Source organism: Ceratosolen solmsi, unplaced genomic scaffold (assembly GCF_000503995.2).
Source record: "Ceratosolen solmsi marchali unplaced genomic scaffold, CerSol_1.0 scaffold35, whole genome shotgun sequence".
NCBI lineage: Eukaryota > Metazoa > Arthropoda > Insecta > Hymenoptera > Agaonidae > Ceratosolen > Ceratosolen solmsi.
This window is the reverse complement of record NW_011948423.1, coordinates 4141261-4159891: the sequence shown is the minus strand read 5'-3', so window position 1 is coordinate 4159891 and position 18631 is coordinate 4141261. Positions and strand designations below refer to the sequence as shown.

At 35.9% G+C, this 18631-nt stretch overlaps 1 protein-coding gene across 1 annotated transcript in view; it reads right to left on the bottom strand.

The window, feature by feature from the left end:
• Window positions 1-9000, bottom strand: part of LOC105362177 (cell division cycle 20.5, cofactor of APC complex) — a 16857-nt gene extending 7857 nt beyond the window's left edge. Inside the window, exons 1-2 of the mRNA XM_011499537.1 lie at window positions 8931-9000; window positions 952-1173 (exon numbers count right to left, since the gene is read on the bottom strand). Of these exons, the coding sequence (XP_011497839.1) occupies window positions 952-1173; window positions 8931-8957 (249 nt within the window). The 5' untranslated portion in view covers window positions 8958-9000. The remainder of the gene's footprint in view (window positions 1-951; window positions 1174-8930) is intronic.
• Between the last annotated feature and the right edge of the window lie 9631 nt (window positions 9001-18631).

The window sequence follows — 18631 nt, the reverse complement described above, 5'->3', positions numbered from 1 at the left end:
CCCCCCTCCCCCGGTCCCTCTTCCTCCTCCACGTCTTCTTATCCTTTATCCACCCCCGCCCGTCACCTCGTAATCCTCCTCCCCCCACCCCCACCCCCCAGCCCCCTTCCTCCCACCAATCGACAATCCCCCATCCCCATCACCATCCCCATTCCAATCACCATTCCAATCACCATTCCAATCACCATTCCCATCACCATTCCCATCCCCAAGCCCGTCCCCACCAAGCCCGTCCCCAAGCCCGTCCTCATAGTGCGTATGTATTGAAAAAGCCGGGCCGATAATCGCTCGTAAACGTTGTAACGATTCTCGCTCTTTTTTGAATTTGGGTGAGCCGTGGCGCAGATTTATTCGCATTACCGGATGATGAATTTTCTCGTTCGGTCGCGTGAATTATGCATTTACGTATTAATTTATACGATTTATTTTACGTGACCGTCTTTTTTTCTCCTTTTCTCATTTCTTTGGATTTTTTGTTGTTGTTTTTTCTTTCTCGTTTTTGGACGCTCAATCCAAGCGATATTTTTAGAATTAATGGGTGCTTTATGAAATATGTCCCGTAATCATTTAACTTGTCCTCGAGGGTTATTAATTGCTCGACATTGCTTCCGCGAGCAAGTAAGTTACTATTGATTTTCTAATTTTGAAAATGCGAATAGATAATTAATTACGTCAGTGTACGAGGCCAGCGGTGAAGTTTGAGAAGGAGGAGGAGGAGGAGGAGGAGAAGGAGGAGGAGGAGGTCGAGCGCGCCTGCATGTTTGCGTGTGGGTGTGTGTGTGGCGGCATTTAAATTCGAAACGGCTGCATTTATGGCCGTGAGACGGACGATACTTTAGCGAATCTGTCGAGATTGTGTCTGAGAGTGTGACGCGTAAGATGTTCTCCAGGAGAACGTACGCCCGGTCAATACACCCCACCCCACCCCTACCCCCTGGAGGTTCGCCCTACCTCCTCAAAGACGTCCAAATAAACGCCATCCTTCTCGCTAACGGCGTTGCGCGTGTGATGGTAGTGGGAGACGTCGACGTTCACGCCGCGCCTGCGCGGTATGAATCGGTCGTCGGCACTGGCGAGTCGTAGCGGTAAGAGCACGTGCCTCGTCCTCTCAGGCTGATTGTTGCCCCAGGATGCCGGCTGGATCGTCGTCGAAGCGCGTAGTCCCGGGCTCACCTGAAATCACATTAATCGGATGTCCCGGTGTATTAAGCTTGTCCTTGATGTTGATTGGGTAAGATAATGGGATGTGCGCTTATGCGCACGCGATATCGACGCCGAGACTCTTGTAATGCCTACTGTTTTTATGTATTACAAGCGTAAGTAGCGAGGGGGAAATTATATTAATAATCGCTTGGGCTTTCGAGGCGACGCGGAGCGACATTTTATTGACTAGGCGCGCTTAAATTTTATAACAGTCTAATATTCAATCAAGCTTGTACGAATAAATTTGCATAAAGATATTTTGAGTCTCGGTTACAATTATTGTGCCGTTAGTTGCAGCAACAAAGTCTTTCTTACTCGTTATGCATTACAAGAGCAATCTTAAATAATGATGGAGTATATCATTACGTGTATAGAAGTCATGAATTCTTATATTTTTAATTCAGATTTACTCGTTCAGATTTGCGTGTTCTATATTATTGGATAATCCGTGGAATAATAGCCAAACGTCACAAATTGACAAAATGGCAGATAGCAAAATTATCGTCAGCTTCTGGTTTTTAAAATAATAAATGCGTATTGTCGGCGGATAAGATAAAACCCAAAAAAAAAAAAAAAACAAAAAACAAAAAACAAAAAAAAAACAAAAAAAAAAGAAAAGAAAAAAATACAAGAAGAAGAAAAAAAGGCGAAAGACTGAGACGAAAGCCTCGTATCGAGAGTATTAGCGTCTAGGAATATTCCAGACCACCCGGGCGACCAAGGTGGTAAAAAATCTTGATAGCTCCGTCGTGATGGCAATACATGTTCAAAGAGAGAAGAGAAATTAACTTCCATACACGCCCTTGAAATCATCTCCGCGACACGAGGCGTCGCATTTCTCCGCCGACGCTCCTTCATTCTGCGCGAAAAAGTGGAACGACTCGCGGGTGCGCGCGCACAGAAGGAATTTTAAATCTGGAAAAAGGAGAAGGGGAGTCGCGTTTATAAGCGCACCGGCGTAAGGCCGTAATTTACAAGGATCGATTTGCATGCCCATTAAAACACTTATACGCCGTATTAAAATGCATTAACATATTCGCGGCTGATGCGCTTACAGTCTCGTGCGTATGCGCGCGCACGCGGCGCGAAAAATTCCAAACCAGTTATATATATTTATACTCGATGCAACTGCGTCGGGGAACGGAAAGTGAGGAGGGCGCAAAGTACTTTTTTACCTCGTACGATCGCCGATTTTTGTTGTTGCAGCAGTCTTTGACGAGATGCGCGTACAACAAATTATCCCAACCGTGATGTACGCGATGGGAGCGAATGCGTAAAATACCGTAGGGGTGAATGGGACGATTCTTGGGGTTGGCTGGTACGTTTCGAGGATTTATATCGTAGCTAACCGGTGTACTGTAATGAGAAAAGAATTCCTTTTTCACCAGTAATTTTTCTTTTTTGTTTGTTTGTTTTGTTTTATAAATTATAGCTCCGTACTCTCTAGCATTCGTTCGCTTTTAAATTTGATATTCCATGCGGTTAGAATAGCAGTATGTGCCGAAGATGTACGAAAGATTTTTTTAATGGAATACTTGTTTAAAGGACCGATTATAAGGTGAGTCCTTTGGTGTTGTGTCTAAAAAGCCCAACATACAAAATAATGTAATGATTTTGTCGGCCAAGATTTTTCATGCTGAGCAATAAGTAGCTGTAAATATTACAAGTTTATATCTTTAAACAGTTCCTGTCGATAAGATAGTGCGTAAATTACTCACAATCGTCTACTCTTTTCTTTTTAATTCACAATCTCGATTAATACTTTAGACATCTGGGCTATTTTAAGATACTACTGTTACTTTATCGGCATTGGCATCTTTATGTACTCCAAATTGGTGTCTATAGCAATTATCGTATCGATAAATTTTACAGTGTTGTAAAATAGTAACACTATTTTTCTATAATACAATACAACTAACTGCTTAATTAAAGTTATGAGTTCATAAACATTTCTGTGGAAGAAATTGTCCGTCAGCTCATTTTTCTCAATAAAGACAAGCATTAAATTCCTCAACGATTCCATTAAGATTGTTGGTGCAAAACCAGATTTTCCATCACAAAAACCGATATTCAGTAATTCGTAACTCCGGTTTCGTACTGATAACGTTAATGGAATGACCTGGAAATTGTGCTAGCAAATGTGCATTGAATGAAAAAAAAATTAAAAAACAAACGAACAAACAAACAAACAAATAAACAAAACAAAGAGTCTGACGCGAACTAACTCCTGTAACGGAAAAATATTTAGATATAAAGAATTTTAATTAAATATAAAGTATTGATATGGATGACGGTGGTGGGTGGGGGCGGGATGGTGGGGGTAAGTTGGGAGGGGAAGGGGCTAGTGAAGTGGCGCAGAAGGAAATACGTTGGTATTTCTCATCCAATATAAATAATGAATACTGTGTACATAAAATTTAATCGGCGCGACCATAATGGCTGAAAATAAGCAATGGAAAGTCGCTTAATCAGATAGCCGAGCTCATAAAAATAAATTACTTTATCAATAACGTACCAAAAATGTAGTCCTCATGCTCAATAACAACGTTATAACTCAGGAGCACATCGGCCGGTGCATTCCTCCCGCCAATCATCCACTTTTGCGCCCGCGATCGTATTATTTATCCGATCGTTTATTTCTCAATTTCAATTGCACGTGATCGAAGGCCACCATAAAAGCCCCTACCCCGCCCGCAAGAAAAAGCGACTTTTATCCTCGCGCCCGCGCGTACAAATTACAAGCCTGCAATTATCTCATTTGCGTATCTTCGAGAGCCCCGGCGTATCTACGATCGCGAACTGTCAGTTCAGCCCTACTCCGGGGTAAGAAAAACACGGTGGCTAGAGCCGAGAGATAGAGCGAGATATATATATATATATATATATAGAGAGAGAGAGAGAGAGATAGAGATAGAGATAGAGATAGAGATAGAGATAGAGATAGAGAGAGAGAGAGAGAGAGAGAAAGCGAGTGTGAGAGAGAGTATGATAACGAGTGAATGAGGGGGGACCGGGGGGAGGAGAGGAGGGTGGTCAGAGGCGCGATGATTTTTCCCCCGCGACCTTCGTCTTCTGAACGGTTGAAGCTGTTTCTGCAGAGCAAGATATCTGATTTGCATGGAGCGGAATCGTAAAAGTGCGAGACTCTTTCTCCCTTCCGTCTATTGCTGTTTATCCATCTCCGTCGCTCCAGCTGTGCGGCGCACGGCCGAAAAATCGCGGCCGATCTTTTCCCAGACCCCCTGCGACGAGCAAAGTGTGATCGTCAGCTCGCGCGCACACTCTCGGGAGCTTTTTTCTTCTTCCTAATGTGCCTGTGTGCATTTGTATGTCCGCGACAGTCTGCCTGTAAGAGCGTGTGTGTGCGCGAGGGGGAGAAAGAGAGGAAGAGAAGAGAGATAGAGCAGAGAGGGAATCCCGACGATGAATCTTCGCAAATTGTATCGAATGGGGACCCTAGAAATGTCATATCTCCTAGGTTTTTGTCCATAGCATCGTGGACTTACACCCAGTGGAACAATAGTTTGCCGAGCTTAAGTTCCTTCCTTGATAAATTATCCAGTGCGATATGCTTCTTGTCACCAGCGCTGTTTTGCCATCTCCTTTTACACTTCTGTGTCAACGGTCGGCGCTTTATGTACTCCCGTGTCGCTTAATTCGATATTTCGAATGTTCAATAGGCAGACTCGTACGAAAGCAAATCGGGGGAATCCATTGAACATTCAGGACAATTATTAAAATAATTATGTAATTAATTAGCGAGTCAACTTTTTCGCCCATTGATCAATCGGACTCTGAAAGTTTTAAATAAATAATGAGCTCGCTAACCGGGCTTGGGAGAACAGTTTATCACGTCGTATATTTTTTCATTCGAAAATTTCAATGAAAACAATAATAAGACCTGGAGTTGAAAAATAATATAAAAGACAAACAAAGGTTCCCTTAATGCAAATAATACGGCAGCTTTCACATTAACTAAATAATATTCAAATGATATCCGAACGAGGACCTTTAACTTTCATTTATGCAAGTCCGGGTGCGCAGCGCATACGAAATAAGAAGAGAAGCCGCGAAATAAAAGCCGAGTTGTCATAATTCAAAACTGTACGTGATTTTCAAAAAAGCTCCTATCATCGCTTGTGTGCACAATGAGCGGGACGCGCGTGTGCCTGTTTGCATGTGCGAGTGCGTGACATAAGGGAGCGGAAACAAGGTGGACGAGAAGCGAAGTCAAGGCGGTAATCGGCCACACTAGATACAAAGGTCAAAATTAACCTGCATTAGGACAGAAGAGAGAGAGAGAGAGAGAGAGAGAGAGAGAGAGAGAGAGAGATGGAGAACTACAAGACAAAGCATTAGAAAGGAAACTGTTGCTAAAGGGACAGCGGCAGGAGGGAGGACCATTCCATCTCCTTCATCTGGCTTCGCTCCTGCCTCACTTACACTCACCTTGTTCTTTCTTCTTTCGTTCTTGCTCTTTTCGATATTACCGCCTTTTTTTCCACCCCCCTCCCACCCCATTATTCTCCCTCTCTCTATCTCTTTCTCTCGTTCTCTCTCTCTCTCTCTCTCTCTCTGCCATCTTGATTGTCGTGATTTACCTTTATATTTCTCCTCCGTGTTTTTCTTGTTTATCTAATTTATATATTTTAAATTAACTTTTTACATTCGATTACTTTTTTTGTGCATCACGCTTCATTAGACGTAATTAAAAGCTTATGCCAGTCCATAATTTTTTTTATCTTAATTTCTTCTCTTTTAGGTATCCGCTTGCATATCATACGCGCTGCGACTAACGTTGAATTCGCCTACATTGAGACTAATCTTGATTTTTAAAAAATTACAAAATGTTTATATTTTTATTAAAACACATTCTAATACTTCGAGATAAACTATGCGCCGTAAAAGTTACTTCCTCTTTTCAGCCAACAATGATGATTTAAAGTTTCATTCATTTAAATTTCATTCTGCACAAGAGTCTTTGTTTTACCCTCGATATTTAAAAGCTTACCGAGTCTAATAATTTACGAGTACATATGTCTGAATATATGAATTTAGCAGGCATCGAAATGATATGCAAACTGCATTTCTGCGTTTCTGACCAAAGAAGCGATCCGAACGAGGAAAAGAAGTATTATCTCTGCGTGCAGTAATACGCACGACAGAAAGAGAGCATGCACCCGAGAGAGAGAGAGAGAGAGAGAGAGAGAGAGAGAGGTGAGCAAAGACAACAACCGGTCCACTCTTCCCACGGTGCTACCGGACCGGTCAGCAGATGACATCAAACTTGCACACGTGTCGTGCCGCCTCCCAACCGCTCCTCTACACGTATATCTATATAGGGTATGCATCACCTGCTGCAGGATCTTCATATTCTTTTTCGAAGCTACAGAAAGGGTTGACGTGTGTGTGCGTACGTGTGTATATATATATATATATATATATATATAGTTAGAACGAGATAGACAAAAGTAAGGACAAAAATATTCGCAGGAGGTCTACGTGATTTTCAAAGCGCAAATACAGTGCTCAAAAAACCTGAAGAGATTGTTTTGGAGGGGAGCCAACTAGCGATTTAAATTTCAAAATAATTTCACAGAGTATTGATTTTAAATCAGAGTTGTTTTAAACCGAGTTCTTTTAACTTTTTGTAAATTATTTATGACTATTCTTTATATATTTTCGAGCATATAAAATCAACTCAATTTACTATTGATGCGTGTCATTATTTTAGCATAATTTTACAATTATATTAGATATATAATCTTTTGATAAAAAGTCTAATAATAAATGACTTTTAATTCAAATTGAGCCATAATAACTATACTCTTTACTGACAGTCAATCTTAATTTTCTACTCTTTTCTCTCAACACCGAGAGGCAGTTAATCTTTTCTCCTTTTATTTTTATAGGAATCTAAAGATGTTCTAATTGGAAATTTAAGAATATAATATTACATACATAGCAACTATGTTGTACATACAAGTTGTACATTTTCCTTATATCTCATACTAACAATTTTAAGGATATTGTAATTTAATTTAATAAAAATAAATACATTACATAAATCAAGTTATGACAATTTTTAAAAATTCTCTCAATTCATATTTATAATAAATTACGAAAAATTGCCTAAAAATGGTAATATAATTATAAAATGTATAAATTAACAAACAATTTTTAAAATCGTTTAAGAATTCAATATTGTATTATATTTATTATTACATTATATTCAATATTATATTCGTAAGACGTTCGTTACTTATAAATTCAAAATGTCTAATTAAATTTTTCATTAAATTTTTCATTACGTAACGAAACAATAATCTAATTTGAAATTTAAATCAATCCACATTAATGATGATTGATGGTGTTTCCTGTTGTAACTAAATATTATATATAAAGATGTAAAATTTCATTTTCTTACTTGAACGAATAATTTTGCATTCTGTATATTTGAATGGAAAATGATTTTTATCATAACAAATTTTCAATGGAAGCATAAAGTTTTAGTTTTATTAAATGAAAATTAATTTCGTATAAAAGATTTTATATGAATGAGTAGATGGATATTTTAATTATTATTGGTTACTTTCTTATTGTAACCCTTATTTTTATCGTATAAACATTCTATTTCCATTATCATGACATATTAATATAATATTAATAAATATAATTGAATACAGCTTAAAGACATCTATAAATAAATTAATCCGTCAATTTTATCAATGTGCATTGTATTAAGACCAAATGTTTACTCTAATTCGTCATATTTGTTTTTCAATTTGAATTGATAACAATAGAGCAGAAAAATATAATAAATCATGAAATATGCATAATATGAATATTTATAATAAATTGTCATAATCAATTAAAGACGCTTTTTTGTATAACCGAAATGTATGAGGAAGCAACATAATATAAGTTTAAAATTATTATGTAATAATGATTTAAACGTAAACAAATAGAATTTAAATAAAATAAAATTAAATGAAAATTTACATTTACAATATATAATAATTGTTATAAACAAGAAAACGGATATTAAATGAAATTTATAATTGTATTGTGATAATGTTATTTTAAAATTTAATTAAGAAAGAAAAATAATATTTAGAAAAATATGTTACTTTAAAAATTTAATTGAATTACGAGAGAAGAATAATATTTAGAAAAAAATCACATTAGTATTTTATTATTCATGTAATCAATCTTAAAAGAATAATTTTTTAGTAGATAATAATCTCTTGGTCGTTGATATATATCTTGGTGATTTCAATTTGTGCTTTAGAATTTTTGTTTTTAATGAACTTTTACAATGAAAAATATTCCAATTTTCTCTCTTATTGATTCGATAAATAAGAAAAATAATTAATACAGCATTTTAAAATGGTTGTAATTGTGAAATAAATATAATTTAAAAATTACATTTTCCTAGATAATGAAATATCATAATTCAATTAAACTGCAGGGGATATAATTTTTATTTAAAATAAAAATCTAATAACGTTCTTGTTTAAAATATTTCCAAATTATATTTCAAATATTAAGTATAATTAACGATTTAAAGGAAATTAAATATTTAATACATTGTTCAAACACCTCTAATAAAAATATCAGTTAGATAATTTTACTTTTAGTCACATAAACATTGACTAAAATATTTTAAACTAAATAAATAAACATTAATAAGAGAATGTATGAGAAATATATATTATTCAACTTACCTTAGAAATTCCCGATTTTGTTAACATGTCGTTTAGTGATGAATTTTCATGAAAAAAAGGATTTATTTGTACTCCCTATAACAGAATAAACAAATTACTTCTTTCTAAATGAATTAATGATTAAATAGATTTTAATTTTTTATTATCTATTGTTCTTAGTTTTTCGTAGATTGTAGGATTGTTTAATAAAATTTATAGAGTTTCATAATCTGATTTAATCTGAATTTTCATTTTTCATTCAACTTACATCCATAGAGTTGTTGATGGCTCATAATATTATGTAAACTTCGATATTAACAATAATCTATTTGTATTAATTGAATGTATTTTGATGAAGTGCATTGATGGGAACGATATTAAATTAATTGTCTACCTACGATTAATGCAATTTGAACAATAAATCTTCGGCTATCAAAACATTTATAAACGCTAATTTCGTAATAATAATAATAATAGGTGCGTGTGCGCCCGTATGCGTATGCGTGCGCGCGCGAACGTGTAGTTTAAGTTCCTTGTTTAAGTTACCTTTTACATGCACTTTTACCGAATCGTATAACATGACATAAATACTTCTTGGTCGAAAAGAGACATAGGCAGTGAAAATATTCGGATAAATTGTTGAGAATATAATGTTATTCCGTTAGCTGGTTCAAGGAGAAAAATTATTGCGACTAGATTTGTCGCTAAGATGTTGTTTGTCAAGCTGTAGGAATCAATTATGTTATAGTTGAATATGATGAAACTGGAGTCGAGTCGAATAAAATTAGTGTGAAAATTGTGAAGCAATAATGACGAGAGAGAGAGAGAGAGAGAGAGAGAGAGAGAGAGAGAAGAAGGGCGGATATTTTTATACAGTTAAAAGATCTGATTATTGTAAATCATGAATTACTATTATTCCTGTTACAATTATAGAAATTAAATGATATTAATTTTTTGGAAAATTCAGTAATAATTCAACATTTTACTAAGTTAAAATGTATTTTTCTTTATTCTGAAGGAAATAAAGCAATAATGACAAATCGTGTGAAATTATTAGCTTTGAAAAAGTATGTTATATTTTAAGACACATTTTCTTGTAAAAATTACAGGTTTTTTATATTTTAACGGAAATAGTTTTTAATCGATACATCGATCTGCGTTTTACAAAATACGCATCTATTAGAAGACTAAAAACGAATATGGAATTTAAAAAAGAAAATTGAAAATTGAAAATAAATCATGATACAAAATTCTCGATGTTTTAAATAAAATTCATTGTTGTGTTGATAATATATGTGATTAATTTTTTGTCTTATGCCGGTAATAGTTTTAAATTAGGATTATCAATGCAGTTAAATGAAAATTGCCAGCACGCCAAGAAAATCGTATATTCTATATAGACATGGTTGCAGGCACTTGGGGCTAAAATTTATCCCACGTGTACGCTTACGAATTCGTAAAAATAATTAAAAGTGTTTGGTGAAACGATATTAAATTACATTTTTTGAAACTAGACTTGGCTTCACTGAGCACGAGTCAAATCGAAATTCGGATAATGCGGTGAGGTTGATCGAAGGAAGGCGAGTAAATAAGCATTTAACAATGGTCTCGCGAGCGTGAATTTTCTATGAAAAGCCAGAGATAGGCGTTAGAGCAGTGTGCACGCGCGCGACAAAGAAAGAGCGATTGAGAGAAAAGCGATGGCGCGAGGAGGGAGGAGGGAGACAGATAGCGTGCAAAATATCTCACGACGATGCCAACACGCGAAATTAGCATACGAGGATAGGAAGAGCGGAGGAAACATGTATGTCAGGGCGAGCGATCGGTACACGTTTCTGTGGGCGATCCGGGTTATGTGCGTGCCTTCGTGTATTTCACTCCCCGCGGTCCCCGGGACTCATCGACCGGGCCCTTCTTCTTTCTCCTGGTCCGTCCTCCGTCGATGCACCTGACTTGGAAATGCCGACCAGTCGCCCGCGCAACAACCGGTAATCATAAGGCGTCACTGCTTTATTTTCACAAAAGTCTTTATCTTATTATTGTAATTTATTGGCATTATTTATATTAAAAAATGGCGCTCCGACGACGAGCTGAATATATAAATTTCAAGCCGCGCATTTGGAAAATAATCATCTGCATTCAGCTGATAATATGAACTCTTTTGATTGATTTTTTTTTTCTTACTTTTTTTTTTCAGCCACGATTCATAAATTAATTATCGTGCTCGATATAGTTTTGAATGGATTAACGTGTAATTTATGTTGCATATTAAATATTTGTAAAACCGTTGTCGGATACGCATTTTTCAGTTATTATATACCCTTTCCAATATTAAATAGAAAGTATTCACATATGTTTTATGATCTATTACACAACTCGTTTATGTGGAAATGGAAATTTCCCTGGTTCAATAACTTCCATTCTATGCATTATTTAAATTTCAACATTTTATAGAATTCCAAAAGAAAACGTATTAAAACTAGATTTTCATGTATAAATTCAACATTGTCGATTCATAAAAACGTACTTTATAATCAGTTCAATTTAATATATAAATCTTAATGAGCACGGAGCCTCCTTTGTTATTAATGTTTCTAATTTCATTGAAATAAAGTATCAGAGGGATATAAACTAATTAGTTTGATATAATAATAAACAAGGAATGAATTCTAGTAGTCGATCAGAACTTCACGTAATATACCTCAATAATTACCAGTGCGACGATTTATGAATTACTCTCTAAATTTATAGACAAATGAATTAATCGATATTATCCTAATTAATCACTTCACTTCTAAAAACTAAATTGCCAATACAATTATCATCACGTAATTATTACACTTGAAAGAAAAAGTTAATACCGATAGCTTAAACGTACTCGCGATAAATTCTCTCTATGTAAACGCCAAACTTTTATTATCAATTCATTTCACTACTTGCATTTACATGAACGTATATACTCGCGAACACTTACACACGCGGACTTATATATCCACGAGCCAGAAATATAAATATAAACGCGAAGACATAATATATATATTATCATGTGTAGCGAGCGTGGACAGAGAAATTACCATCCTTTTAAATCTCTAATTAAATAAGAAGATTGGAGTTGTAAAGTAAGGCAGCGAAAAACTAAAGCCCGATAAGAGCGAAGAAAATAGCGAATATTTAAATGATTTGTAAATTGTGCTTCCAGAAGCTTTGTACATCAAATATATCTTAGTAAGCAAGACACTTCGCACCATTTTCATACATCTCTAGATGCCTTGTAAAAAATTGCTCTTAATCGTTCAAAAGCCAATTTCTTCTTTTATCAATTATTGAGCAAAAAAAAAACAAAACAAAACAAAAAACAAAAAACAAAAAAAAAAAAAAAAACAAAAGAAAAAAAAAGTTTTCGTTTTGTTCGATAAGGTGGCTCGAGCACGAACGGCAATTTATATAATATTTTATTTGGCTTATTTGGCTTTAAGGGCGGATGACGGAAACATTGAGCGGGACAAGATAGTACATTATGTCAACATCTCTTTTTTTTTTCTTCTTCTCCTTCTCCTCTTCATTGACTTGTAGAACTGTTGTTGGTGTATAGTTATACTATACGATACTGCCTTAAAAGTGCCTGCTTTAACTATTAAAAAATATTCTTATTCCACGAGGAAAGTGAAATTTTTCTTAATCAATACGATTAACAAATACCGATCCTATTTAAAACTACAAAAATTTAATGCTATGCGTAAAGAGAATACAAACGATAAATTCTAAACCGCAGCAAACACGATTTCGCCTTTTCGCAATACACATATGCGTAGTTTTACAACTATCCTTCTCCAGATATATCGCTTTTATTGCTAAGCGAAACTGCGATACATACAAGACGATTTTCTTTATTGAACTCTCATCGCTCGGAGAACACAAATTCCGTGACTCGAGAAGAATCGATATCTTTCAGAGGTTGCTTCTTTCTTTTATTTTCTTATTAAATTTATACGAACCAAATACATAATTTATAGATACATTATGTGCCTATTTGTATTTATTTTAATGCTCTTTCACTCATTACAAGTTATTTATCTTGTTTAATATTAATATACTTTTTTCATAGACAATTGGCTAAAGAATTTTTTTGTGTTTCAACTTCATGCATATAAAGCTTAATTGACGTGTAATTAATTATTGCGAATGGAGGATTAGGCATAATATATTTCAACTAGAGGATTATATTTTTATAATTTCATTTATTTGAAATTATAATTACATACATTGGCAAATATTAGAGGTATTTTAGGCATTTAAAGTGTCTTTCACCAATAACAATACAATTTCTGAGATTGAGTTTTATAATATTATAATTTATTTTTTTTGTTTTTTTTTTTTTTGTTTTTTCTTAATTACCTATATATATATATATATATATATATATATATAATATTATATATCTATAATAGTTCTTTCGTAAAATAAAGCGTAAAAATAAAAAGAGTTTGTAAGTTGCCAAATAGATTTTTGTATGAAATATAATGGTATTTACCTAAATTTCTTTTCAACCGTAATGACGATTTTCTATCGATCACATTTATACTACTTAGTGTCCCTTAACGTCAAACGTTAATTAAACATAGATTGATAAAAAGATAATTGATAATATACAAGTGAGATATATTAATATAGACATAGTTTATGTTTTAAAATAAAATTATCAACGATACAAAGAATTTGTAGATGACGTGTCGCGAGTGGTTATAACGACAGACTAGATTATTGAATTTATTTTGTTGTTGTTGTTGTTACACAGCGAAGGCGACTGTTGTAATACGAAGCTTGAAAAATTAATAAAATAATACTCGGCATTAGGAGCAGAGGCTGTAAAGATTTTCAATTAAAACTTACGTTATAATTTGAAGTGCGATGATAGCAACTATTATTATTCTTTACTAAAGAAACTCGTACTTGCATATATAATTTAATGGCTTATATTTCATAAAATAGCTGAATGTATTTAGTATCAAGCTAAGTAAAGTTTATTTATCGCACTTACAACATCTCCGCAAAAATTAAGTCCATTTATTATTAATTAATATCTTATAATGATATATATTGTATAGCTAGTTAAGATGAAAATATTTTTGCCAATTTTTATATTTTGACAATATACGTATTTTACCAATCGGCTGTTAGTGATTACATGATACAATGGATTTAACAATATTATGAAGATGATGAAAATTGTTTAAACAAAGATCCAAGTGATGAAAGATTCAACTAATTTTGTTAGATCGTTATTCAATAATATTGTATTGTTTTATTCAATCAGTCTTCCTCCTTAATTACTTTGTCATAATAATATAGTTATGATTATAACGTAGAAATAATATTGATATACGACTATTTGATCTTTCATCAGCATCGTTGATCAAAGCGGCATAGAAAATTTCGCAATAAATAAAAGAAAATAGTGGATGTCGGGAAAGCAACGCATTTTCAACATTCACATTGGCATAAATATTATTTATCATAAAAATAATAATACACATGATATATTTATGAGATGCGAAGGATATATTTAAAAATCTTATTTGTCGTATTTGATGACATATATCTTTACATGCTATTATGCAGCATTAGCCGAAGTTATTTCTTAATACCAGTACTACCAGTTTTTGTCGTTTGGAGAAAGAGGATTTTATTTAGCCTAATAGATGTTTACCGATGATCTTTGGAGGTAAAATGTGTTCTAGACACATATTTATAAGCGTACGAGTGTACGGCAATTAGTCGCTTTAATCGAGAAAATAATTTCTCGACTATAGAAAGAAAACGAAGAAAAAAGAAATAAGGAAGGTGTCGATAAAGAAGTAAAGCTAATAATTTTACTGAATATAAAAAGGCCATTTCGTGCCCTTATACGAAGCAGAATAAATCAATACACTTATCATTTGATTTTACTTTGATCAGATAGCGCGTCATGTTTTCGTTAATAATTGGATTCCGTCACGATCGTCATAAATTGCTTCGTATGCCTATACTGAGCCAACGAAACCACCGGCACGACTCCGGTGTTGTATTAAAGCAAAACATTGATAATAAATGTTCTTTCTAAACCAAATATCTTCTTAAACTATGCAAAATCAGTGCCTAAGCGGCGGGTAACCCGGTCTCCGGAGCTTATATCCCAGGTTTATCGCGATGAAAGAGCCGAGAGTTGGACGATGCGCATCGGTAACGTTCGTGCAGCCGATATCCATCATTCGGTCCTTACCCTAATCCATTATACCAAATCCATTCTTTATCACCGCCGCCGCCATCTCTTTCTCTCTCCCCCCTTCTCTATCTATCTATCTATCTATCTATCTATCTATCTATCTATCTATCTATCTATCTATCTATCTATCTATCTATCTATCTATCTATCTATCTATCTATCTATCTATCTATCTATCTATCTATCTATCTATCTATCTATCTATCTATCTATCTATCTATCTATCTATCTATCTATCTATCTATCTATCTATCTATCTATCTATCTATCTATCTATCTATCTATCTATCTATCTATCTATCTATCTATCTATCTATCTATCTATCTATCTATCTATCTATCTATCTATCTATCTATCTATCTATCTATCTATCTATCTATCTATCTATCTATCTATCTATCTATCTATCTATCTATCTATCTATCTATCTATCTATCTATCTATCTATCTATCTATCCATTCCAATCGGATGACTCGTCCACCAATCTCCGCAGCACCAGCAGCTCCCGCTCACCCGGGATCCCGTAACCATTGCCGCCACCGTGGTCGCTCAACGTCTCGCGGACCCGGGCACGCGAGCGCACGCACACAACTAGTCGTCTCGTTGGAGTTCCGGCGCACCTCGCCCGCTGTGTCGAACCAGAAAAGGCTTTTACCGAAGGCGCGAGCACCGGACCCACGATTACGAAAAATGCCATAATGTCGGTTTAACGAGTGGTCCCGCGCGCTCATACACGAGGTCCACCCATTGCGGGTAAGGCCACTTGTTTATTATCCGGGCCTGTTGTGTTACGGTGCTCAAGTCCCTATTCACACGCGTCCGATCCAAAGAAAACGAAGCTGTCGATCAGGAAGTACTAAGGCGAAGCTGGTGTTGCTGTGTAAGCAACGAGACCTGCCTCCTCGCGTCGCTTGCTTACGTGTCACACGGGCCGATCGCATCTCCAGTCATTTGATTTAGCCATTCATCAGAGTCTATGCATCGAGTGTCGAGGCCAATCCATTCTGTTTTGCTGATGCCAAGCATACGCGCTCCTATCCCCAATTCGATATCCATATTTACGTTAAATAGCGAGGATTTTGCAATGCATTGTACAATTTGGCATTTGGCCACGTAAAGTACGCATTGTAATTCATTACCGTTGAACTCCATGTTAATTATTAGATTTGATTAGCGGATGCTGGAAAATTAAACGAAGTGTTGCTTTAACCGTGGGTTTTAAATATGTTCGACAAGATTGTGCGTTGTAACTGAGGTTGAATTGGACGAATCGGATTAATATAAAGTAGCGTCGAGTATTTAAACTTTCTTTTATTGAAAAAAAAAAGAAAAAAGAAAAAAAATACTGAATACTTGATAGTGCGCCAATACACTAGCATACGTCGTTTTATCCCAAACGGATGTAAATCGCTGTACTTAATATTTTCTTTGTTCGAATTAGTGTGTATGAATATATTAAAATAATAAGGAAACGAAAACGAAACGAAAAGAACGCTTCGATTCATGATTATTCCGCGTAAAAATGTTCAAATGTCATATTGCATATACATTTAAGCAGCATAAAAATTGATAATTTATTAATAGCGTATATTATAAGTGAAATTAGAATAATATAACGCTGAATTAATAACGTAAAATACATGCAGCATGGAAATGCAGAGACTTTAGCAAACTCCTCGCATTCTAAGGAGTGCAGAGTAATACTTTAGTATCTTAATATTGCGAATTTACATAAATACATTATTTTCATGTGGCCAAATGCTCGGTTCTTAAATAAGCTGCCACGGCGAAAGGGGCATGGGGAAGGGAAGGGGTTTCGGGCCATAAATAACATGTCCAAATTAAAGACGCGTGCTTTTCAATCTTATCGATCCGTAAAAGGCCAAAGAATAGAACGGGAATATATAGCGTCTCCCAAAAACGCGTCGCATCCATCGCGAATCCGGCCGCCGTTAGACAAGGACGCAGACAGCAGGCGACCCCCTCGCTAAGGATTAGGAGCACGTATGAAGTACGACGGGGCCGAGTCGCGGAGTCACGACGGCCGACGCTCCCCCCACCTCCGGCAGCTCAGGCGCTGCGCGTCGCCTCTCGCGCTTGACTTATTCCTCTCTCTCTCTCTCTCTCTCTCTCTTTCTCTCTCTCTCTCTCTCGCTCGCATGCATTCTCTCCCCACCCGCGCTGCGTGCCGGGTGAGGGAGGGAGGGGGTGTTGGCGGCACCCCAACCATTGGTGGGGTGGGGAACGGGGTGTTATTGGGACGGGAGGGGGGCCGCAGTGGCGTTAGAACGGTCGTTAGAGCGAGGCTATTGGCTCCCGTCTCTGGCGCAGAGGCTGGGCAACCCCCTCGCCTCCTTCCGGGGCGTATCGTCGTGACGCGAGAGTGCGAGTGCGCGCGCGTGTAAGTGCGAGCTGCTGACGAGTCCCCTCACCGCCACCACCGCTGCCACTGCCGCCGCCACCGCCGCCGTCGCCGCAGCCATCCCTTCCCAAGGTCCACATACCCGCCCCTGAATTTCGCTCGCGATGTAGAGGTTTTTCGCTTAGGACGGTTCGCGCTTAGGTAGCTTTTCTCGCTTCCTTCGTTATTTGTAAGGAAGGCGATCGAAGGGAGTATGAAAAATCTTTGCCAAATCTCGAGACGGAAAGAAGCTTATCATATGCTTAAAATAAATTTATCCGTCGACTTATCTATGCGTAAGGAGAATTTTGAGATGCAAAACGGCGCAAGTGTGTAGCCATAGAAATGATTGGCGGGGGGGGGGGTTTAAAAATAAGGAAGTTGCGTAGAAAAATGGAGAAGGATAAGGAGTAGAGTGAGGAATAGAGTAGAGAAAAGAAGCAAAATGAAGAAAGGGATAATAAGAAAGATCGAGAGAATCGATTGAACGAAGATAGATAGATAATAAAATAAAGAGTATTTCGAATGCATGCGAATTTTTAAGAAAAATTTTGAATTTTTCGTATTCAATTCAATTGTTAATTTTTTTTTCCACATTTGAACAGCTATTTGCTCTGTAACCATATGACTTTTCAGATTTAAATAAAACTAAAAAAAAAATCAAAAAATGAAAATCGAAAATGAAAAGTATAGTCGAAAAGATTTAAGAAAAAGAGCGAAATGACAACCGAAGCAAATGAAATAAAGAGATAAATAAATCAATTTAATATTTTAATTTAAAAATATTTTTTTCCTTCTTGCGATAATATCCAATCATCGTATTAAAGACAAAAAAACGTTCAGATTCCGAAAAGTCAAAGGAGAGGTGAAAAAAGTCCGAAAAAAGGGCCCGTTCAAGAAAAAAGGGATCAAAAACCTGGATGCGAGAAGGATCGAGTGAAGTACGTGGTGAGGTGCGGTACGAAAATACAGGAAAGAAGGAGAGTGAGAAAGAGAGGCTCGGATGTGGATGGAGAGCGATGCGGAGTAATCGCGAAGAGCATAAGGAGCGAGGGAA